This window comes from Lotus japonicus, chromosome 6 (assembly GCF_012489685.1).
Source record: "Lotus japonicus ecotype B-129 chromosome 6, LjGifu_v1.2".
NCBI lineage: Eukaryota > Viridiplantae > Streptophyta > Magnoliopsida > Fabales > Fabaceae > Lotus > Lotus japonicus.
Window position 1 is genome coordinate 59,995,913 of NC_080046.1, and position 23,812 is coordinate 60,019,724.

Consider the following 23,812-nt stretch of genomic DNA (forward strand, 5'->3'; position numbering starts at 1 on the left):
AATTCAAATTAAAAGTAATAAAAAAAGCCAGATAAAATTGAGTGCTGACATGACAAAGGGTTGATCTAGAAGGCGAAAGAGGATGGTGAGTGAGAACAGACATGTAACAGGCCACACCACGAGTGTTATGAGGTGTCAAATAGGTCGTAAAGGATAAAAGAGCATATAAGCTCATTGCTGTACGAGGCAAATGAAAACAGGTTGACGAGGCACATCGTAAGGTCGGCGCAACACATTAGTGAAAGCAACAACTTTCTGGGAAAGAGTTGAAACCTTGAGAAGTTAGAAATTAGGGTACTTGAATGTTCAAAGAGTTGAGAGTGGGAAAAATGTGACTGTGTTTAGTTAGGGGTGCACATGGGTCGAGTCAACCAAATAAATTCATCCAACTCAATCCGATCCAATGGTAAAAATGCGGGTTGGATTGGACTAACGGGTTCACCAGATGGATTTTATTACGATCCAATCATCTTTGGATCGGATATCGGATTCCATAATAATCCATCCAACCCAACCCGAAATCCAATCATGTAATAATAATATATTATTTAATATATATTTTTAATAATTTTAATTTTTACCTAACCTACTAATAGGGAATGTAATTTATGAAGACTTGGATCATATTATTTGAGTGATTTTTAGGAGACTTGGAGCTAATTTGTTTATAATTACTTGTCATATTTAAAAACTCGAAGTACTTGTTTAGTTATGTGCTGTTGTATAGATGTGTGTAGACGGTAGTTATTAACTTATTATGTAATCGCATGTTAGAGACTTGAAGTCCTTGTTTTTTAATATTTTTCAATATTTCTGATTTATTTTTATTTTAATATAGCGATCCAATCAATCCATCCAAACCAACCCGAAGATTGTCGGATTGAGTTGGTTCGGATTCGTAGGTGAAAATTCACAAAATCCAACCCAACCCAACCCAAACATTTATGCTCGGTTCGGATCCTGATTAGCCTGAAAATCCATCCAACCCAACCCATGTGCAGTTAGTGGGACAGGTTTCATACCAAAATAAAAAAATAGTATAAAAAATTATGAGAGAACTTTTAACATTTAATTAAAATTAAAATAAGATTTCTAAGACAAAATAAACAAGCTATGTGATTTCTACCATTTGGTAAGGAAAATGGTTTCTCGTCTCTGTTCTTCCTACTCTTCACTCACCTCTTTCTCTTCTTCTTCTTCTCCTTCTTCTTCTTCTTCTTCGCGCAATTTCAAATTCAAAACCGTTCTTCCCCTTAACCATGCATCGTTGCAGAACGCAAATTCTCACGACCACCCAGTTGCAAGTTCTTCATCTTCAAGGGAAAACCAACCATGGGTCAATCCCAATAGCCCCAGAGCTCAACTTTTCCTCAAGAGGTTCCCTCATGAAAAGTACACTCTCCTCCTCAAACTCACCGACTCTCTCAACTCGTGCGATCCCGCTGACCCACAAGTCTCTGCAATTCTGAACGATTTAGGGGACAATGTCTCAGAACGAGAAGCTGTGTTCATTCTTGATAGGATGGAGAATTCTGAAACCGCACCCGTTGTTCTACGTTACTTGCGGGACAAGATTAAACCCACCAGAGGCAAAGAGTTGGTTCTTTACAATGTGGCCATGAAGGTTTTCAAGAAGTGTAAGGATTTTGAAGGTGCGGAGAAGCTGTTTGATGAAATGCTTCAGAGAAAGTTGAAGCCGGATAACGTTACTTTCGCGACTATGATTAACTGTGCTAGGTTGTGTTCTATGTCTGACAGGGCTGTGGAGTGGTTTGAGAAGATGCCGGGTTTCGGGTGTGAGCCGGATGCTGTCACGTGTGCGACCGTGATATTTGCTTATGCGCGTGTTGAGAATGTTGATATGGCTGAGCGCCTTTATGATCGTGCGAAGACGGAGAATTGGAGGCTTGACACGGTGACGTTCTCAGCATTGATTAAGATGTATGGCATGTTGGAAGACTACGATCAATGCTTAAATGTTTACGATGATATGAAGGTTCTTGGTGTGAAACCGAACCTGGGAACGTATAATACTTTGTTGCCTGCCGTGTATAGAGCCAGGAAGCCCCTGCTGGCAAAGCTTATATATGAAGAGATGAAAAGAAATGGTATCTCGCCGGATTATATAACCTATTCAACTCTATTGCGAGCCTATATTGGAGGGTATTTGAGGGAAGACGCTCTTGGTATTTATAGGGAAATGAAGGAGAACAGGATTGGTGTTACTGTAGATCTTTGTAACTTGCTTTTATCTATGTGTGCTGATGTTGGCTTCCTTGATGAAGCTGTTGAAATTTTTGAAGACATAAAAAGTTCTGGGATTTACCAGCCTGATGAGTCGACATTTTCAAGCTTGATTACTGTATATTCCTGCTTTGCGAAAGTTTCGGAGGCAGAAGCGATGTTAAATGAAATGATTGAATCTGGATTTAAGCCTAATATCTTTGTTATAACCCCGCTTGTCAAATGCTATGGAAAAGTAAAGCAAATTGATGATGTTGTGAAGATAGTTAAGCGAGGCTTGGATTGGGGCATCGTTCCGGATGGCCACTGCTGCTGTTGTCTTCTGAATATTATGACAAAAACACCAATGGAAGAGCTTGGCAAGCTCATAGATTGCATTGAGAAGGCTAATGAAGAACTTGGGTCTGTGGTAAGATATTTGGTGGAGGGGCAGGAGGAGGGTGATCAAGATTTTATAAAGGAAACATCAGCTCTTCTTAACTCAACTGATGCTGAAATAAAGAAGCCCTTGTGCAATTGCCTGATTGATCTTTGTGTCTACCTGAATTTACCTAATAGAGCACGTGAACTTTTTGACCTAGGATCGACGCTTGAGATATATAAGGATGTACAATTCAGAGCTCCAACTCAGTGGTCTTTGCATCTAAGAAGACTCTCAGTTGGAGCTGCTATGACTGCGTTACATGTTTGGATAAACGACTTGTGTAAGGCTTTGGAATCAGGGGAGGAGCTTCCATCACTAGGAATTAATACTGGGATTGGAAAATACCAGTTTTCAGACAAAGGCTTGGCTAGTGTATTTGAATCGCATTTGAAGAAACTCAAAGCTCCATTCCATGAGGCTCCAGATAAGCCTGGCTGGTTTTTTATATCAAAGAAAGCAGCCAAATCATGGCTGAAGTCTAGGGGTTCAGCCAAATCAATTGCTGCTCTGGACTCTCTGGTTTTAGGTGTTCCAACAATGGCCCTTCCCTATTGATAATGCAGTTAGGGAATGATGTGCCGTGTTATTTTATGCATTTGCCTATTCCTTTAGTGGAAATTTTGTGTGAGCGAACTCAATATGTATACCAAACTTTTTGATGTCTTACCGAGTAAATGAAGACCTGATACTTAGTTTTTCTTTACTAATGTACACCTACATATCCATATATTATTGATCTTTTAATAATAGACTCTATTTAGCTCAAAGAGAGTGAAGAGATGAAATTTAAATGGAGGATAAGCAATTCACTTAAAAATTAAAATGAGAGTAGCTGTGCTGTGAAGGGAGCTCCACTAACATTGTCTTACGACCACCATTCCCAATAAGTTTACTCTCTCTAGTATTTTCAAACCAAGCTCACCCTCTGTTTTTTCTGTCTTCTTCATTTTCATCATAAACATATTTGGTATCCTAGTAGTCAATCTGACATGGATATTGATAATGTCTACCAGTGATTTGCATCACATAGTCTCTCATAATAGACGTTTTACCGAGAGTTCGAACTTATGTATTCACCCTTATGATAACGTTGGTTGTTTACCGGCGCTTATCACTACTATTACATTACTTATCACTACTTTTTTTATTTCCTTAATTTTAATTTCAGTCTTTCTCACCAAATTTAATATATAAATAACCACTAAGCGCGTAGATCAGCTGAGACGAAGTTATTCTAGCTTAAACGGATATCTCGGGTTCAAATTTCGTGAATACAATTGCATTGAAAACTCACCCCACCAAGTTATAAAAGAAAATTTTCCTCTGCAAAACAAAACAGAAGATTTGTTGAGTGAGTATTAAGGAGAGCTGGATTTAGCACCCCAAATCTTAGATTTCACACCCCCAATTTTCGGATTTTCGGGTTCCCAATTATTTCGGAATCTTATATTCCGAAATTAATTCATGATTTGTAGTGCAAAATACATGTAACACCCCACTTTTGAGTGAAAAATGCTTCGGAAACCTTATTTCCGAAATATTTCAAAAACTAAATTTCCGAAAGTGGGGTGACATTTCTAATGAGTGGGGTGCCAAATCTAGCTCTCAGTAAGGGGAGGGAAAATGGCTCAACCTCAAGCTCACACTCTTTGCTCTTCCCCTTATTCTGGCTTCCATGATTGCAAACCCATGACCACTCTTACTATCCCTTCTCCTTATTCTTTCCGAAGTCTCAAACTGCCAAACTTTCCTTCCTCCCATAAACTCTCTCTTCTCCCTCTTCAATCCAAAACCTTTCTCCAACCTACCCTTTTCTCCTTGCAACACTCTACTCCTCCAGCTCTCAATTCTCTAGAAGATGCAAAACTCGATGACCCAGATGCAAAATCTTCAAAATTTCACGTCCGGGTCAAACCCAGAACCCCCAGAACCAAACAGCTTCGGAAGAAAACTTCTGATACCAGTTCTTCCATCCTGAAACTAGCCAAGTCTCTGGACTCATGTGATCCCAGTGAGCAAAAAGTCTCTGAAGTTTTGAAAGGTTTTGGGGATAATGTTACAGAACGTGAAGCTGAGCTCATTCTCCACAACATGGAGAGTCCTGAAACTGCATTGCCTGCTGTTGAGTACCTCCAGCAGAAGATTGAACCAGCTAGGCAAGTTGTTCTCTACAACGCCACCCTGAAGCTGTGTAAGGAAATTAGGGACTTTGAACGAGCAGAGAAGGTGTTTGATGAAATGCTTCAAAGAGGTGTCGAGCCTAATCTCGTTACATTTTCAACTATGATTAGCTGTGCTTCCATGTGTTCTTTGCCACATAAGTCTGTGGAGTGGTTTGAGAAGATGCTCTCCTTTGAGTGTGAGCCTGATGACAACGTGTACTCGGATGTGATATATGCTTATGCGCTTACTTGTAATGTTGATATGGCTTTGAGCCTGTATGATCGCGCGAGAAAAGAGAAATGGCGCATTGATACGTTGGCATTCGCAGCATTGGTTAAGATGTATGGGATGGTTGGAAATTATGATGGATGCTTAAGTGTTTACAATGAGATGAAGGTTCTTGGTCCTAAGCCTAACAGGGTAACATACAACAATCTGTTGTATGCCTTGGGGAGAGCCAAGAGGGGCTGGCAGGCTAAGGCTATATACAACGAGATGATAAGCTGTGGATATTCACCAGATTGGTCAACTTATTCAGTTCTCTTGCAAGCCTATTGTAGAGCGCGGTTCGGTGAAGATGCTCTGGGTGTGTATAGGGAAATGAAGGCAAAGGGAATGGATTTGGATGTTGTTCTTTATGGCATGCTTTTGGACATGTGTGCTGATATTGGCTACATGGATGAAGCTATTCAAATATTTATAGAAATGAAAAGTTCTCCGACTTGCCAGCCAGATAGTTTCATATACTCATCCTTGATTAACATGTATTCATGCAAGGGGAAAGTTTCGGAGGCGGAAGCCATGTTGAATGAAATGATCCGTGGTGGATTTGAGCCTAATATTTTAGTTCTGACATCACTTGTCCATTGCTATGGGAAAGCAAAGCGAACCGATGATATTGTGAGGATCCTCAATCAACTCTTGGATTTGGGTATCAGTCCTGATGATCGCTTCTTTGATTGCCTTCTAGCTGTTATGACCCAATTACCAAAACATGAAATTGGTAAAATAGCAGAATGCCTTGAGAAGGTTAATCCAAAGCTTGGGTCAGTGGTTAGATATTTGACGGAGGAGTGGGAGGGTGATGGAAATTTTAGAAATGTAGCATTAGAACTTTTTGATTCAATGGATCATCATCGTGTAAAGAAGTCATTCTGTAATTACATAATTGATCTTTGTGTGAATCTGGATGTGCCTGACAGAGCTCGCGACCTTCTGAATCTGGGGTTGAAACTTGAGATATACACAGAAATACAGTCCAGGTCTCAAACTAGGTGGTGTTTGCATCTAAAGAAACTCTCACTTGGGTCTGCTCTTACTGCCTTACATGTTTGGATAAGTGACTTGTCTACTGCTTTGGAATCTGGCCAGGAGATTCCACCACTACTTGGAATATATCTTGGGCTGGGGAAACATAAATCTTCAGATAAAGACTTGGGTATTGTATTGGAATCACATCTGAAGTTACTAAATGCTCCATTCCATAAGGCTAATGATATGGCTGGCTGGTTTTTAACTACAAACGAAGAAGCAAAGTCATGGCTACAGTGTAGAGGTTCGACTGAATCGGTAGCTGCTTTGAAGGGTTTTAGATAGGGATGTTGATTAGACTGAGATTCAATGGGCGTGTATAAAATTTACTCACAATAGTAGATACTATTTTTCCTCTCCAAAAGGGTCTGGATTCATTCATAGGCAATTTGTTCAAAATAATTTGTAGGTATGTGGTATGTCTATTCTATAAAACCAAACTCAAACCATACCAACAAAATATATTCATGATAATTTTTTATTACAATTTAAAGAATTTTTTTAATGGATTTAGATGTCACACTCTCACTTAAAGGTTTCATAAACTATTCACCAAAAAAATGTTTCATAAACTAAAATCCTGTTGTTTAATTATCCTAGTGACACACCACTACGAGGTTCTAGATTGCAGAACTTAATAATACACACAAAAATTAGAATCCACTCGCTTTAAATAAGTTAGTTCTACATCATATTACCGGATTCTAATTTCTGAAACTATAAAAGGCCTACTGAAAATCAGATTTTGATATGGCGAAGCTTTGCCATGATGACACATGGGAAGAAAAAAAAATAACTAAGAAACTTAAAATGCAATGAGATGTGATGATGAGGGATGTTGAGGAAGAGGAAGAGAAAGAGAGAGATGAGGAGATTATTTAAAAACAAAGTAAAATGATTGGTGGCTTCTAGGATGAAAGAGCATGACAGGTCTTTCACATATGAAAGAGCAAAATTACCTACTATAGTAAGTTAAGGTGACTTGTTAAGAAAAAAAAATAAAACACCAAAATTTACAATGTCCAGAATATCCTTCACTCAAACCAAAAGGAACCCTCCTTCACTCCCACCCTTCGTCGTCACTCCCTCTTCTGGCACAACCGCCGCACTTCGCCACCCACCTCCTCCTTGGTTCTTTCTTTCCTAGGAAAGAGATCAAGCTCAGCAGCCCGTTCTCTTCCTCCTCTGTCCAAATGTACCACTTTCAGAAACCCTACGCACCAGCGAACACACTTAAAGAGAAATTCCAGTGCCACCGAGAACAGATCTTGCGTCGTAGAGGCGACGTCGATGGTACTAGATAATGTCCAAGGTTGAGGTGTTGATTGCGGTGGTTGTGTTGGTGTTAATTTAGTATCTGAAATCTGAATCTTAGTCATGTTATCTACTTCCCCTCTTTTATTCAATATTATGTATGGTGTGAGATAATTGAGATGTTCTCATGGGATTTCATTGAAAAGAAATAAGTAATTTGAGTTGTGCAGTGGTGGATTTTTTTCATTGATTTCGTTGGCTGCATTTCTTGATTTCGGTGTTGCAGGAAAGTTTTATATTGATTGCATTTTGGGATTTAATTTTATTGGAACCCTTGGGCATATTGTGTTTTGGTGGCAGAGGTGATGCACGATAGTGTTGATTGTTGTGACTAGAGGCGGTGACTAGAGGATGTGACAGCGACGGTTGGGTTGTGTTAATGGTCATAGGTGGAGAGCTTGGTGTTAGTGTTCGTTGGTGAAGAAGAGGGTAAACTGGTAAATGAGTAAAATAACATCTATGGCATAATTGATTCTTTAAATTAATTTAAGGATAAATATGTAATATCCTGGGATAAAAGATGGTATGAAAGACCCATCAGCACTTTCATGTTAGTCTTAAAAAAAATTGTATATGATGGAGCTGATGATGTTGTGAAGATTATTAATATACCCATAATCTTAAAAAAAATTTGTAAAGTACAAAACTCAACAAGTCATGGTCTACGATGGAGATTGGACAATAACAACACCTAGACGAGTCAAAACGCTCAAAAAAACAATCAAATCCTGCCGCAAACCCAATTTCACACAGGTTTCCCTCTCCTCTTCCCCTCCAAATCCAACCAAAACAAATGTTAAGACTCACAGTCAGTGCTGTCTAGTGTTCCAAGAGTCACAGAAAATGGCTCAGTCTTACCCTCTCTGCTTCTCTTCTTCTTCTTCTTCTTCTTCAAGCTTCCATGATTGCAAACGCATAACCCCTCGTACCACATCCCCTTCTTCTTCTTCTTCTTCTTGCAATCTCAAACTTCTCTACTTTCCAACTTCCCATAACCTCTTCCCTCTCACTCAATCCAAAACCCACTTCTCCTTGCAACCTCTCAATTCTCAACTCGATGCAAAACTCGACAACCCAGATGCAAAATCTCCACCTTCCTCGAAATCTCGCATCTGGGTCAATCCCAGAAGCCCCAGAGCCAAACAGCTTCTGAAGAAATCGTATGCTGCCACTTCTTCACCTCTCGAGAAGCTAGCCAAATCTCTCGACTCATGCAACCCCACCGAGCAACAAGTTTCTGAAATGTTGGTGAAGGGTTTAGGGGAAAATGTGACAGAACGTGAAGCAATGATTGTTCTGGATAACATGGTGAACCCCGAAACTGCGTTGCTTGCTTTTGAATACTTCAAGCAGAAGATTAAACCTGCTAGGCATGTTGTTCTTTATAATGTGACCCTCAAGTTGTTCAGGGAGATCAAGGATTTTGGGAGAGCAGAGAAGCTGTTTGATGAAATGCTTCAAAGAGGGGTTAAGCCGAATCTCATTACATTTTCAACTTTGGTTGCCTGTGCTTCCACGTGTTCTGTTCCGCATAAGGCTGTGGAGTGGTTTGAGAAGATGCCCTCTTTTGAGTGTGAGCCCGATGACAACTTGTCGGCGTCTATGATATATGTTTATGCGCGGATTGGTAATGTCGATATGGCTTTGAGCCTGTATGATCGCGCGAAGACGGAGAAGTGGCGTGTTGATACGGTGGCGTTCTCGGCGTTGATTAAGATGTATGGGATGTCGGGAAATTATGATGCGTGCTTAAGTGTTTACAGTGACATGAAGGTTCTTGGGGCTAAGCCTAACATGGTAACGTACAACAATCTGTTGTATGCCATGGGGAGAGCTAAGAGGGCCAGGGATGCCAAAACTATATATGAGGAGATGGTAAAGAATGGATTTTCACCTAATTGGCCAACCTATGCAGCTCTCTTGCAAGCCTATTGTAGGGCGCGATGTAGTGAAGATGCTCTAAGTGTGTATAAGGAAATGAAGGAAAAGGGCAAGGATGTGGATAAAGTTCTTTATAACATGCTCTTTGACATGTGTGCTCATTTTGGCAATGCAGATGAAGCTATGAAAATATTTGCAGACATGAAAAGTTCTGGGGATTGCCAGCCAGACAATTTCACATACACATCTTTAATTAACATGTACTCATGCATGGGGAAAGTTACAGAGGCGGAAGCCTTGTTGAATGAAATGATACGTTGTGGATTTGAGCCTAATATTTTAGCTCTAACATCACTTGTCCATTTGTACGGAAAAGCCAAACGAGCTGATGATGTTGTGAAGATTTTTAATCAACTCTTGGATTTGGGCATCAGTCCTGATGACCGATTCTGTGATTGTCTTCTATATGTCGCGACCCAGATACCTAGACAAGAAGAACTTGGCAAGATAACTGCTTGCATAGAGAAGGCCAAGCCAAAGCTTGGGTCTGTGGTTAGATATTTGACCGAAGAGCATGAGGGTGATGGAGATTTTAGAAAAGAAGCATTGGAACTTTTCAATTCAATTGATGATGATGTAAAGAAGTCATTGTGCAATTGTCTAATTGATCTTTGTGTTAGTCTGGATGTGCCAGACAAAGCTCGTGACCTTCTGGATTTGGCGTTGAAACTTGAGATATATACAGATATACAATTCAGGTCTCAAACTAGGTGGTGTTTGCATCTAAAGAAACTCTCACTTGGAGCTGCTATGACCGCCTTACGTGTTTGGATAAACGACTTGTCTAAGGCTTTGGAATCAGGCGAGGAGCTTCCACCAGTACTAGGAATTAATACTGGGATTGGGAAACACAATGTTTCAGATAAAGGCTTGGGCAGTGTATTGGAATCATATCTGAAGGAACTCAATGCTCCATTCCATAAGGCTACTGATAAGGCTGGTTGGTTTTTGACTACATACGAAGCTGCCAAGTCATGGCTGCAGTCCAGGGGTTCACCTAAAATAGTTGCTGCTTTGGACTCCAGGGTTTTAGAGGTTCCAACAGTGGCTCTTCCCCAGTGATAGTGTTGTTTTTGTCAACCTTTTGCAATAGGTTTTTACTTTTTATGCATTTTACTTTGTGAGGAAATTTTGGTACAAGTAGATTCAGAAAATAATTTGTTTTATTTTAGATGTCTTATAAGGTGAATTAAGGCCTGATACTAGTATGTGGTACAGTAATCCAGGAAACTGTAAAATTCTGCCAGAATCCAGATTATATTACATGCACAACCAGGTAGTTCTTTTTAAGGTGCCGTTTGATTCTGGCTCAGGTGTAATGTGGAACTCCTTATGTTTTATGGTGTTAGAAGTTAAAACTTAGAAATCTTGATTCTGGATAGTCAATACTGGAATTGATGTGATACTCAATACTGTTATTTCTTTTTGGTCAATACAATGTTGAGTTCAATGCTATGAATAAGATGTCACTTTCCCTTTTAACTGTTCCAGTAAACAACTGAGTCAGCCTTTTATTCATTTGTTTTGTTTTTGAAAAAGCTTAAAAGAAGAAAAATACAAGAATAAAGATGTATGGACGGTTGAGGTTGACCTTTATATTGAACATGATGGTTGACCTTATTTAGTGCCTTTTTTATTATATGGGTTGACTTTGAGTTTATGGTTCTAAATTAGTGCTTTCTTATTAGTTTTCCAATAAACGATTAGTAAAATGGGAGCAAGAAAGGGCTTAAGAATAATATTTTAGAATTGACTTGGAGTGCTTGTTCCAGTCACATCCCATTAGAAATTTTTAGTTTCTGCATATTTTAAAAACAAGTCAAAAAGCTACGTGATGAGTGATGGGTTGCACGTTAGAATATCCTCCAACGTTGACACAAACCCAACCCTCACTATATAATGCTTAGAGTCTTTATTCGTTTCATATTGCACAATGGGAAACTGTATGGCAGGACAATCACAACCAAAGAAGCAAACCAGAGGTCCTCTAATTGAAGGAAGAGAAACAGATGTTGATGCCTTGGTGAAAGTTGAAGAAAAGATGAACTCTGCTTCTGGTAAACGTTACATAGTGGTACATAGAAAGCTGCATCAGGGCGAGTTGGACCGTTTTGCATCATTACTGAAGCATTCTGGTGTGGATTCTGTACCTTGTAGGACAACTGACATCAGAAATCTGAAGACAAAGAGTGTTAAGATCGTGGTGACTACACAACAGTTGGAACTGCTGTTGAGAGGATCAAACAAGTTCCAAACCAGAAGAACTAGAGCAAGTTCTGGGTTGCGACGGTGCCCAAAATGGTTCCCTTCTTTACCAACTATTCAAGAAGTGCAGAGCTATTGAGTGATGGGATGTTTTGCAATTTTAAGCTTTCCCATCATCAGTTGTGCAACGAATTTGCTTAGGAAATTAAGGATGTTTACCTGCTAAGAATTTTAAATTAACAGCAGGCAGTGGAAAGGAAAAAAAAAACTAGGAAGAAAAGCTTTCCAATTTATATCCTCTTTTATTTTCTTCAGGTTTTTGAGCTTTTCAGTCATACTATAGTTGTAGGGAATCCTATTGTTCATATTCTTGGATGAACGATGAACAAATGATATTCGTCAATTTCTGTTGCTTAAATGACTCTACTGGTAGCATTTGTCAATACTATTTCTCTGCTGATGTATTTGACAAACTTGTCTTGTATGTAACACTCACAAAATACTTCAATAAATATATAGGAATACACAAAATACTTCTCTATATACAGGGTCAGATCCCAGACTCAGTTACCCCATGGAACTTTATTTCAAGTTTCCAACATGATAACTCACAAAGTTTTATTTTGTATTTACAGAGAAAAATCGCCAAGATACCCTTGATAAATAAATTGCCTTCAGTTTTCTCTACATAAAAAACCTTCAACGTTCTTTCATCAGCCTGCAGTAATTTTATGTCAATGTTAAGGTCTAGTGTTCGACAAACATAACAAACTTTGATAATTAGCAGTAGGAAGAATCAGTCATTTAAAAAGAAAAGTTACATAATCTTTTAGAGGAACTTATGCTTCTATTTTTCCGGGTATCATCTGATTTTGTTGATGCAGCCTCCTTCTCTTTAGCAGCTGCTTCTCTCTTCATTTTCTTCCACTCTACTTCCATAGACTTTGTCAAGGCATCAACTTTCTTCGCGAGCATCTGAAAAGAGCATCCGATTTTTAGTTCTAACTACTAATCTAAGTGAGTAAACAGAGGAATGGGGATGTGAGCATAGCTGCTACTAGTACGGCAGTACCTTAATTTCTTCATCTTTAGTGTGCAAACTACTGTCTTTCATTTCACAAGACATCCTCAAATTGATGACCTCTTTTTGAAGCCTATCATATAGGAAACCGGAGACCATATCATTGCTGCCTAAATCATTGCAGCTGTTGCTTTTAGAGTCTTCATCAACATGTACAATGGTTTTGATTTCTGCAGCTTCTCTTTCATCATTGCAATCATTTAAATTCTTGCCGGTGTTCGCCAGCATCCCATTTTCATTTTCACCACCATCAGCAACTCTATTTCTTGATGCCCTTATACCTTTTGTTAAAACATTTTCTGAAAAACCATATTTGTTTTTTAGGTTCCCACCAACACTGTCTATGTTACTTTTTATATTTGTCTTTTTGAACAAAGGGCTTCCAACAGTAGATGCCCTTGGATGTGATGTGGATCTATTTCTCATTCCACCATTGGTGGTTTGGAAACCTAGGATGTTAGACTTTTCTGCTTTTGGAGACCCAGATGTATTCAACTTTATTGGGCAGCTTGAGAATTGCTTTAAGCCTTCTTCCAGTGTTCTTAGCCTCAGCTTCAGTTTATCCTGAGAAAAACACCAAATAATATTAGTATTACTATAAAAAGTTGATTTCTATGACTATGCTTACACAGAAAACAAATAAGTTACCTTCAATTGTGATTCTGCCTTTGCTGTTCTCTCTGATATAGCTAGCTTTTCTTTCAATCTTTGCACCTCTGCCTATATATGCATGAAAATACATGATCTTAAATATTTCATGCTCATAATTGAAGAACCAAATTTCAGGATATAAATTCCTTTTAAATCAGTTACCTTCTTCAACAATTTAAAAGTATAGTTAGGAGTTAGGACATGAAAGTTGAAAATTAGTTTTTCTTGACTTGAATTGGACTTGGATCTTTCAAATTTATCTTTACCTATGCATATTGTTCTTGTATTAGTAAATAGTATTTTGCGGTAGAGAAGGCATGACCATAAAAACTTCAAAGAAGACTGATATACCTGCATAATCCTTCTCTCTTCTAGCCATTGTCTCACAGGCATGACCTTTTTATTTTCATCCTTCCACTCATTAGTCAAAACAGTTGCAATTCTGTTGGCTGAAACCTTTACCCTTGCTAGCTCTCTCTCCTGTGTCCTTTTCTCCTCCTGAAAATTTGCGCCAGACCATAGGTCAGCCAGAAAGCAGAAAGTCACTACGAACCCGTTTGGATGCAAACCAAATAGCACTTATTGGAGCTTATCTTAGAATTTTTCTAGTTGATAAGCTGCAATAAGTCTGTATCCAAATGAGCTTATCCCAAAACAATTTCAAATGGAAGGAACAAGATATGCTTACTTGCAATTCAGCAATCTGTCGCTGATAATCACGAATGGCATTAGCATTGTCTCCCCTAGATAAGATGAGCTCTTCAAGTTCATGGATAGTTTGGCTAAGTTTTTCAACCTCCACGATCTTTTGGCGGTGGGTTTTCTCTAAAATTTTGTTCTCTTCCTGTTCATTGAAGTTTTAAATTGGATGAACAATCTAGACTTCAATTATAGACAAATAAAAGTGAAAATGGAGACACAAAAACTTATGCCTGGCAGATCTCTATCTGTCTCTTCAAGTCTATGTTTTCATTCTGAACTTCCTCAACTATTAAAGCCCTCTCTAATGCACTTCTTAAAATCCTTTCTGCTTCAAGCAGTGCTGCCTCTTTTGACTTTGTAAGTCTTTCTAAAGCTTTGTTATCTTCTTGTAATGATATAATCTGAAAACAAAATGGATATTAGTATTGTACTATTGTCATTATGCACAATACACATTGTGTTATTATTAGAAATTGCATTATTAGTACCTCAGTCCTATACATCTTAACCTCAGCCTCTAGAGGAGCAATGACACTCTCAATTGGAAAAAAATCATCTTCCTTTTGATCTGCATGTACCCTACTAAGAGCTGCTTCTGCAGCATATTGTGCAGCCAATGCATCTTTCTTTTCTTCTGTCAGGTTCTTGATTTCTAGATTCTGCACATGAACAGGTTTTGAAGAATATGCATTTTAGAATTTAGTATTGTAATTGTTTGACATGGTTTTCTAACTTCCAAGGCATACTAGTCCCGGTTCGGAGTACCTTTTGTTTAAGATGATCCTCTGAAAGTTTAAGTCTCTCATCCAGCTTACTGACTTCACTTCTCAGCTGGCATTGGAGAAAGGTAATAACAAAAACTGTCAGTATCAGTAAATAGTAACTGAGGAATTTATAAATCTTGCTTTTAACAAGAAAATGTGTAGTGAAACTAAAAGAAATTGAACTAAATATCAATGGATCAAATTTTACTCTTAAAGAAATAAATACCTCTTCTATGGCCTTATCCTTCTGAGCTTCAGTTACCTCATGGTCTGGTTGGACCAGTGGAAGCTCATGATCTCCACCATAAAGTTCATCACTGGCAACCATTTTCCTCTCTCTTGTGTTGGAAAATGCTTCCACAGATATATGCAGAGTTCAACTATATAGTGTTTTTCTTTCTGTTTTGGTGTTTCCTTTTCTGGTGCTGGTAAGTACTTAGTAATGATGGCTCTCAAGGGCAATATATAATGTCATGAAAGAGAATTTTACGGCAGAAAGTATGAAAGTTCATTCATTTGTGTAAGGAATTGAGCGTAAAGAGAGGGAAGACATAAACATTCCCCTGCAGTGAAGCTAACTTGACAAATAAAATGCATAATACAAGCTACTAGTTTTGCTTATTAGCTCTTCCTAAATTCTTACTTCGACACTGTATTGGTTACTTTCTTTCTATATCTTAATTTTACTAACATGTGTTGGTCCAAGTAGAAAAGGTTGTTGTTCAAAAGTGATTATTCATCCGAGTCGCATTAAATCGTGTGAAAATAAAAGAAGTAGAGAAAGTGAATACTCATATTAGTCTCACATATCGAGTAGTGTAAAGAAGAAAGAAGTAGAAAATTATTTTAAATATGAGGGGTTATGTTAAGTTTTATTCACTACAACAATACTAGTTCTTTATGTGCATTGAGCTTAGGTAGTTGTGTATTATTGCAAGAGTTTGTAATTTTATTCATTTTAAAATTGCAATTAAGCAATAAAATATTTTCTTGAGAATTTTTATGGGTGTGCTTTTGCAAATGTAGAGACATGTTTTTCCTTTCAATCTTTGTTTTTCTGTTTTTTGCTTCAGTCTCAAATCTCAGTTATTATTAGTATTGAGAGTCTGAGATATAAAGGATTCTCACAAAAAAGTATGTATAATTACAGATTCCATCAAACTTTAATATAATTTCCCATATGTTTAAACTGGCTGTTTAACATAACCTTAAAATCAATATGATTGAGGTTGGTGGTATCTAATGACTTATAGAATAAAACTCTATTTATAAGTTCTTGACTTGCTAAGGAAAATTTCTAAAGAAAAACATGTCATGTTCTATCTGTATTGATGCAAGTATATCACACTTTGGACTATGTATTCCTTAAGCGCTAAAAACGTTCTGAGGTCATTTATATCTTTTTTCTTGCTGAATTGAGAAAATTCTGCACTCATGACTCAAATTTGAAAGCGACAAACTAAAGTGGCTTCAAAGAACAAATAAATTTGGATTAAAATTCAGAGAAGGTGTCATCTTTGCTTAAAAGTATAATAACAAAAGGAAACTGTATAATAAAAAATGTTCTTCACACTACAAAAAAATCCAAACCTTTGTAAAAAGTATAATGATTTCTTTGTATAGAGGTGAATCTAATCCTTGTAGTATTGAGGTGAATCTAGTCTTGTAGTATTGAGGTGAATCTAGATTGACCCTTAGAAATTTATGCATTGCTTTTGGTTTTTAATATTTCTTTTAAAAATAAGTGTTTATGACATCACATTGATTACATGGTTTAATTTTTGCCTACTCACCAACCCATATGATAATTCCAATGAGATAAAGGTTGTGCGCATTGAGTTTTAACATCCATTTTCGTTACTTGTTAAAAAAATCATAAGTGTTAATCTTTTAAGTTGCCATTTTTTTTCTTTTTCACTTTTCCTTCCATCTTATTTTCACCTACTTTCTCCTTTTATCTCTCTCTTTTCATCTCTTTCTTTATCTATTACATTATCTTTTATATATCTCATTTCTCTTTCCTTTCGTTCTATCATGGAAATTGAGTGTTAAGAAAACATTTTTTTCCTTCCAATAATGTTTTGTTCACATATAATTTTCACTAACTTTTGTTTTTGTTGAGGCTGAGGTAAGTTCAGTGATTCACGATGCTTAATTATGTTCTTTGGTAGGTGTTCATTTGTGACATTGGCAATGTTTATGGATTTTGGGTTTGCATTGTCTTTGCACTCTTGAATTTAACCATCATAATCAATGCTCTTTTTTTCCATACTCCAATTCCAGCTCACAAGCGCAGTGGCCTAGCACGCAAGAAGGTTGCTGAAATCTTTGCAAGGATCATACGCTTCTCAAAAAAGCTTATGATAAATCTTGAAAAATAATGGAGATCCATGGTATTTTTTTCTTCATAAAAAATTAGTGTGGAAAAGAATATACCCTCTAGTCACAAATTAATTAATAATTGTACAATATTGAGGTCTGAAAAAAATACACCCTCTAGTCACATATATAAGCAAAACACACATTTTAGGTTCATTCATTTAATGAATGTATCTAATCATTATTAATGGTTAGATACATTCATTAAATGAATGAATCTAAAATGTCTTTTTTGCTTATATATGTGACAGGATGGTATATAGATTAAGAGCTCTGTGAAAAACGATCCCCTCTAGGCAATTTCAAATGGCCCAATAAAATAATAACCCAAAATAAAAGTCCAAAATTTGGAAAAAAAAACACCTTACAAAATAAAAATTCCAAATTGGTTTTCTTTTTCTAGTTTCCTGAATTTCTCAGAATTTGACCAAAAAATAGAACATAGAACAGGGGTTTGAGCTCTCTGTCTTTTGTTGTTGTACCATGTTGTTTTCCTTCTGGTCAAATTCTCCTGGCTTCAGTTTCAGGCGGCAAAGATTGTAACTTGTTGCAAGCTTAATACATGCTTGGGAAATTTCTGGGTATTAATTTTTTTTTCCTTTTTATTATCCATTTTGTCAATCCTTTGATTTTTCAGCTCGTTTATTGATTTTTGTTCCTGTTCTGGTTTTGTTTTACACTACCTGCTTCTGGATCACTTTAAAGTTTAAAACTTGGAGTGATTTTGACACTACATTCAATCGGAGCAATGTTGTCTGTTCCTTCAAAAAACATTTGGATTCGGAGGCAACAATGCCCTTGTGGAGATTGGAAGTGTTATGTTACACATGATGAAGTTGATGCTGAAGAGGGTTCTGCAGCATCAGAATTGGTGAATGCAGAGAAAGCTTTATCTGGAGCTATGATTACCCCTTATGTTGGAATGGTGTTTAAGAGTGATGATGATGCTTTTGAGTATTATGGCAATTTTGCTAGGAAGAATGGATTTTCTATTAGGAAAGAAAGGTCTAGGATTAGCCCTCAGTTGGGCATTTACAAACGCGACTTTGTTTGTTACCGGTCCGGTTTTGCTCCGATGAAGAAGAAGCCCAATGGAGAGCATCATAGGGATAGAAAATCGGTGAGGTGTGGATGTGATGCGAAAATGTATTTGTCGAAGGAGGTTGTGGAAGGGGTTTCACAATGGTTTGTTGTGCAGTTTAGTGATGTACACAATCATGAACTTTTGGAAGATGATCAAGTTCGCCTTCTGCCTGCGTATCGTAAGATTCACGAGGCGGATCAAGAGCGTATACTCTTGCTTTCGAAAGCCGGGTTTCCGATACATAGAATTGTGAAAATGCTTGAGCTGGAAAAGGGGATTCAAGGTGGGCAACTTCCTTTCTTGGAAAGGGATGTGAGGAACTTTGTTCAGAACCGTAAGAAGATTGTTCAAGAGAATGAGGTGTTGCTCAGTGAGAAAAGAGAAAACGATACACTGGAACTTCTTGAGGTTTGCAAAGCCGTGAAAGAAGCGGATGATGGCTTTGTTTACGATTTTACAGTGGATGAGAATGACAAGGTTGAAAATATAGGTTGGTCATATGGTGACTCTATTAATGCAAATGCTATGTTTGGTGATGTAGTTTACTTTGACACTACTTATCGATCAATCACTTATGGATTGGTTTTTGGAGTATGGTTTGGTATCGATAGCTATGGTAGAACCATTTTTTTCGGTTGTGTCTTATTGCAGGATGAAACACCCCAATCCTTCACATGGGCATTACAGGTTTACAACTAGCTTCATCTGTATTCTGTATGCGATTTTGCTTCTGCCTTCATTGATATTCCTCTTATAATGATTATTCCTCGATACAGGCTTTTATCCGGTTCATGAGAGGAAGATGTCCACAAACAGTTCTATCTGATCTAGACCCTGGGCTTAGAGATGCCATTAGAAACGAATTTCCAGCTACTAAACAAGTAATTCCTCTGTCGAAGATTCTAAACAAGTTGCCAAGCTGGTATTCTTTTCCTCTTGGGCCTCGCTATGCAGAATTTAGATCAGAGTTTGATGCCTTATTTCACATTGAGAATACAGAAGAATTCGAACTTCAATGGAGTCAAATGGTTTCTGTGTATGGACTTGGCTCAGATAAACACACTGACTTACTGTATTCTGTTCGAGCATCCTGGGCGCAATGCTATGTAAGAGGCTATTTTTTGGCCCGAATGGCAACAATGTCTTACTCCAAATCTATAGATGCTTTTCTGAAAGGGGTCTTCACTGAACAACATACATGTTTGCGTAGCTTTTTTGAGCAGGTATGTTAGTAAGAGTATTTTTTCTCTCATAAGCTTGCACTAGCCTTGCTCACTTTTCTCTGTGATGACCTTTCTTCCTTCTGGTGGATACTTTTGCAGGTTGGTATTTCTGCAAATTTGCAACATCAATCACATCAGGGGACTCAATATGTGCATCTCAGAACTTGCATACCCATCGAAGAGCATGCTCAGAGTATTCTCACGCCTTTTGCCTTCAATTGTTTGCAGCAAGAATTATTGCTGACAATGCAATATGCTACATCTGAAATGGCCAATGGATCATATATTATAAGACACTTCAAAAGGATGGAAGAAGAATGGCTCGTAATGTGGTTGGCTGATACTGAACAGATACACTGTTCTTGCAAAGAATTTGAGTCCTCAGGAATATTATGCAGACATGCTCTTCGTGTATTTGTGTTGAAGAATTACTTTCAGTTGCCTGACAACTACTATTTAAGTCGATGGAGACGGGAATGCGCTTTACTTGTTGATGATGATCATAATAATCAAAGTACTGGTGGGGAATGGTTTCAAGAATACCATTCCCTAGCTGAAACTTTATTTTCAGAATCATCAATTACTAGGGAGCGATCTCACTATGTTCGCAAAGAATTGACAAAAGAATTAACTAGGATTCTTGATGAAGTTAGAAATTTACCCGAGACTGATGTGACCAGCATGAACATGACTGTTTCGCCAACCGGCTAGTTTGATGAGATGAAATGCAAGTTTGTAACCACTGGACTCGTGATAATTCAATGGAAAGAAGTTGCAAAGTAAAGAATACTCAGAGTGGAAATGCCAAAAACACTTTCAGCTTATTTTACTTAGACATTGAGATATGATTTGTTGCTCAAGTGTTAGCAGCTTTGGTTTCCCCTTGATTGATAAGCAGGCTTCAAAGAAAGTTCATGATGCAGAAGGGTTTTACTGATGGGCGTGCTCTATGCAGTTGATGTCATTGCTTAAGTGCATGTTTGGAATCTACATTTAGGTATCAAAATCATGTTAATCAATAAGCTACAATATGAAGCTTCTTTGCTAACGTGTGATTTGGAGTGTTAGTCCAACACACATTCAAACATGTTCTAAGTTGACAATGCCTTGGCAATTCATTTGGTTAATAGAAAGATGAAAGTAAATATTGTTATTAGCACAGGTCAGTATGAAGTAAAATCTGGTTACTTTGTGAAATTGAGTCATGTACCTTCTCATTGTAAGGAAAATGTGGGAGCTTTAGCAACACATTCTTTCACATTTTCTTCAAACATTCTTTTTTATTGATTAAATTGATGTTGCATTTGTTGAATCATGAGTATCATTCCTGATTTGGTGCTTCCATTTCGTATTTAATGAGATCTATATTAATTTTTAACCTTGTGTTGAAAAAAGGGCCAAAATATGTTTGCTAGATTTCTCAAATAGGGAAAATACTAGGTAGAGACCTCTAAACTGGTTGAGATCTCCAAACTACACTAATTATGAGGTGGATTATATTTTACTGGGTGAAAAAATTATGATTAAACATTCATGTAAAAATTATGAATATTTTCCTATCAAGCATCATCTTATTCTAATTGATAGAAATTTCTGGACAAACTTTACAAATGATATTCTCCTTAGTTTAATTTGTTGAATCAATTCTCCATATTTCTCTAGCTGATTATATCTATGAGATGAACTAGTGACCACAATCTCTTGAATTGTCTCCACCCTTCTTTTGATGGACCCACGTGATATTAATGAATGAACATAGGGCGGCTAGTTATGCACTTGTCATTTTACGAATGAATGTTGGCTTTTCAACAATGTTAGTGTTTTGTTAAAGATCTTTGTTTTACTGTTATTGACCCAAATATGTGCACGCTATATTTCTCTTGAGGTGCAGACATATATTTGTGTTTCTAAGTTGCAGGCTCCTCATCAAGCTGGGGTCCTTGACCCTTCTGGATTACTCCTTTGTAGGTTGAATAGAGGTTTAGGTTGATAATTTGATGTGGTTACTTCATATTTATTTAGTGGGACAGAGACCATGTCCATGATATTTGGTTACAAAATATTTGAATATATAGTAAGGTTGGTAAAGACTAAAGAGTACTGTTTGCTTTCATAGCCACTATGTAGAAACTTTATTGATTAGTCAGTGATTGTACAGTTTAATTTAGTAGATGACAAAAAGGGGGAAATTATGTTCTTATTAGATAGCATGTTTGAATTAACATTCAAATCTTCCAGAGTTAATCTGCTCCCAAAAAAGCTACACATAATCAATTCTCCTTCCAATGTGAAAATCTACCGTGTATCTAAACATGCAAAAATCTTTCAACTGTCAAATAATATCCACCTTCAATACTGACAGTAATATGTTTTATATGCTTATATATGGTAATGGTAATATGCAAAGTTTGAGTAAGGTATTTAAATGTTCACGTTTTAGATATGGACTTAAGGAAAAAAATTATTCTAAAATCCAAATATACATGGATAACAATTTAATTCATAGATTCAAATTTACAGGGATCCATTTTTAACCAATGTTGACCGGTTTGAGTCCAGATTCAACCATTTATTTTCATTTAAGATTGTGGATTTACTTCAAGTGCTTAAAGGCACTCTTTCTCTGATCAAAGCTTTAAAGGGATAATACATGGTATAGATTTGGATAGTTGTTAATATATGTTCCCACATGTATTCTTGTGCTTCTTGTTGTATTATTTTTGGGGCAAGTTCTTAGAATAAAGTATAAACCTTTCTGCTCTATATATCTTACCAATTTCTTTATCTTTCTCAATGCATATATTGAGATACTGTCCAGTAACTGAACTATTCTGATTAAATTCATATTCAAATTAATTCCATCGGTTATATTAGTTTATTCAAAGAGGTGATTAAAAGAACAACACCATCAAGGATATAAAGCTAGAAAGACAAGAGGAAATGGTAACATAGAAGAGTAGGACCAGTTTATATGGAACTTTGATGCATGAGGCTTAGTCATTTGGGGAAAAAACCAGAGACAAAGCATTTTATTCATTGTCATCTTTTATTCGGGATATTAATTACTACACTGCAATAAGAGGTCTTTGAGCTTCAATCCTCATCTCCTCTTTCATCTTCCTAATAAATTCTTCAAACTTTCTGTTCAGTTCTTCTGTACTTGCTAATTCTTCATATGTTGTCATTAACTCATTGTTAGTTTCTGCTGGTTCATTATCTTGTTCCACTTCATCCTCACTTTCTGTTCCTCTCCCTTCACCTTCTTCATCAATCCCTTTGAAGTTCTCCTCCTCTTCTGCTATGCAAGCCTCATTTTTCGCATGCAAGGTGCATTCTTCTTGTTCTTCAGCTTCTGGAACTTCTTCATAGTTTTCCTCTTGCAATTCAACTTGCTCTTCAACCATAAAAGGAACATTTTCAGGGGATTCAAAGCTTCCTAAAGGAACAACTGCCATGTCATTGGAAGTTTGAAACTCAAAGTGATCAGAATCTGACATGGGTGCTGGTGAAGCGGACATGAGAGAAGTCTTGGCTATGAAGGCAAGAATTCCATTACAAATGAGAAACATGTATTTCCTTTCAAGGGTGTGAGTGATCATGGAGAAAAGGCAGGTAGAGATGTAAGCATTGAAGGATTGAGGGTGTATGGAAAAGCCAGAGGAGTACCAAACAAAGATAGAAAACACAGAAACAGAAAAAACAAACTGCAGAGTTCTCTTCAAGAATTGTTTCTTGTTGAATCTCGTCTGCATCTGGTCCTCCCTTTGATCCATCTTTGGAGAGCTTCTTCTATTAAAAAGCACAAAGAATAGCTTCTTAAGAGAGAGTAAGGCTGTATATTGAGAATTTATTATTAGAGGGGATAGTGTAATGGCTTTGGAGTTGTTATTGTTATATTGCTATTTTGTGAATTTCTGGTGTATTTGAGTGAACATAAACTCCTCCTATTTATACTAAGCCTGACTCCAATAGTTTCTTGGTTTGCTAAGTAATTTTATGGATAGTAGTATAGTACGGATAATATACAGGGAAGATATGATTATGATTTATGAACAAATGGAGGTTTACAAACACATACACCTCACTGTCCATAATTGCATGGGGGGAGCATTAGTAGCTAAAAATGAGGCCAAAATCAAAATGAGTCAATCATTCTATACACTATTTGAAAGAAAGAATCAAAGGTATAAGAAAGAGAGGTGATGGTGTGGCATTAATAAAGAGAAGAAGTGTAGTGAAGCTTCTAGTTGTCACCCTTCTCCACCACACATACATAACAACACAACCAATGTAACATGTTGAAAGAAAAAAATGATGATTTCTTGT

At 37.2% G+C, this 23,812-nt stretch overlaps 6 protein-coding genes across 8 annotated transcripts; 4 read left to right on the forward strand and 2 right to left on the reverse strand.

Moving 5' to 3' along the window:
- The first annotated feature begins 1,121 nt into the window (after nucleotides 1-1,121).
- LOC130726444 (pentatricopeptide repeat-containing protein At4g16390, chloroplastic-like) lies at nucleotides 1,122-3,395 on the forward strand. Its single transcript, XM_057577705.1, has one exon. It carries the CDS (start codon nucleotides 1,142-1,144, stop codon nucleotides 3,221-3,223), a length of 2,082 nt encoding a protein of 693 aa, XP_057433688.1. The 5' UTR covers nucleotides 1,122-1,141; the 3' UTR covers nucleotides 3,224-3,395.
- Nucleotides 3,396-4,002: 607 nt separating this feature from the next.
- Nucleotides 4,003-6,629, forward strand: LOC130726610 (pentatricopeptide repeat-containing protein At4g16390, chloroplastic-like). The gene has a single exon (XM_057577916.1). It carries the CDS (start codon nucleotides 4,292-4,294, stop codon nucleotides 6,425-6,427), a length of 2,136 nt encoding a protein of 711 aa, XP_057433899.1. The 5' UTR covers nucleotides 4,003-4,291; the 3' UTR covers nucleotides 6,428-6,629.
- A 1,431-nt stretch (nucleotides 6,630-8,060) lies between these two features.
- Nucleotides 8,061-12,020, forward strand: LOC130723004 (pentatricopeptide repeat-containing protein At4g16390, chloroplastic-like). Its single transcript, XM_057573911.1, has one exon. It carries the CDS (start codon nucleotides 8,114-8,116, stop codon nucleotides 10,457-10,459), a length of 2,346 nt encoding a protein of 781 aa, XP_057429894.1. The 5' UTR covers nucleotides 8,061-8,113; the 3' UTR covers nucleotides 10,460-12,020.
- LOC130723005 (microtubule-associated protein 70-5-like) lies at nucleotides 11,998-15,228 on the reverse strand. Its single transcript, XM_057573912.1, has 10 exons — nucleotides 15,027-15,228; nucleotides 14,802-14,867; nucleotides 14,525-14,695; nucleotides 14,267-14,437; nucleotides 14,023-14,178; nucleotides 13,686-13,832; nucleotides 13,332-13,403; nucleotides 12,675-13,247; nucleotides 12,424-12,577; nucleotides 11,998-12,320 (listed from the first exon to the last, which is right to left on the reverse strand). The coding sequence occupies exons 1-10, from the start codon at nucleotides 15,126-15,128 to the stop codon at nucleotides 12,316-12,318; spliced, it is 1,617 nt and encodes a 538-aa protein (XP_057429895.1). The 5' UTR covers nucleotides 15,129-15,228; the 3' UTR covers nucleotides 11,998-12,315.
- A 1,134-nt stretch (nucleotides 15,229-16,362) lies between these two features.
- Nucleotides 16,363-20,802, forward strand: LOC130724283 (putative protein FAR1-RELATED SEQUENCE 10). 3 transcript variants are annotated; one of them, XM_057575482.1, is made up of 6 exons: nucleotides 16,363-16,476; nucleotides 17,084-17,193; nucleotides 17,701-17,760; nucleotides 17,885-18,950; nucleotides 19,040-19,486; nucleotides 19,586-20,802. In XM_057575482.1, exons 4-6 carry the CDS (start codon nucleotides 17,928-17,930, stop codon nucleotides 20,195-20,197), a joined length of 2,082 nt encoding a protein of 693 aa, XP_057431465.1. In that variant the 5' UTR covers nucleotides 16,363-16,476; nucleotides 17,084-17,193; nucleotides 17,701-17,760; nucleotides 17,885-17,927; the 3' UTR covers nucleotides 20,198-20,802. The 3 variants fall into 3 exon arrangements, with proteins under 3 accessions (XP_057431465.1, XP_057431466.1, XP_057431464.1); XM_057575483.1 differs by lacking the exon at nucleotides 16,363-16,476 and having other exon boundaries at nucleotides 16,917-17,193; XM_057575481.1 differs by lacking the exons at nucleotides 16,363-16,476; nucleotides 17,084-17,193 and having other exon boundaries at nucleotides 17,485-17,760.
- A 1,552-nt stretch (nucleotides 20,803-22,354) lies between these two features.
- On the reverse strand, nucleotides 22,355-23,625 carry LOC130725915 (uncharacterized). Its single transcript, XM_057577103.1, has one exon. It carries the CDS (start codon nucleotides 23,257-23,259, stop codon nucleotides 22,552-22,554), a length of 708 nt encoding a protein of 235 aa, XP_057433086.1. The 5' UTR covers nucleotides 23,260-23,625; the 3' UTR covers nucleotides 22,355-22,551.
- Nucleotides 23,626-23,812: the final 187 nt, after the last annotated feature.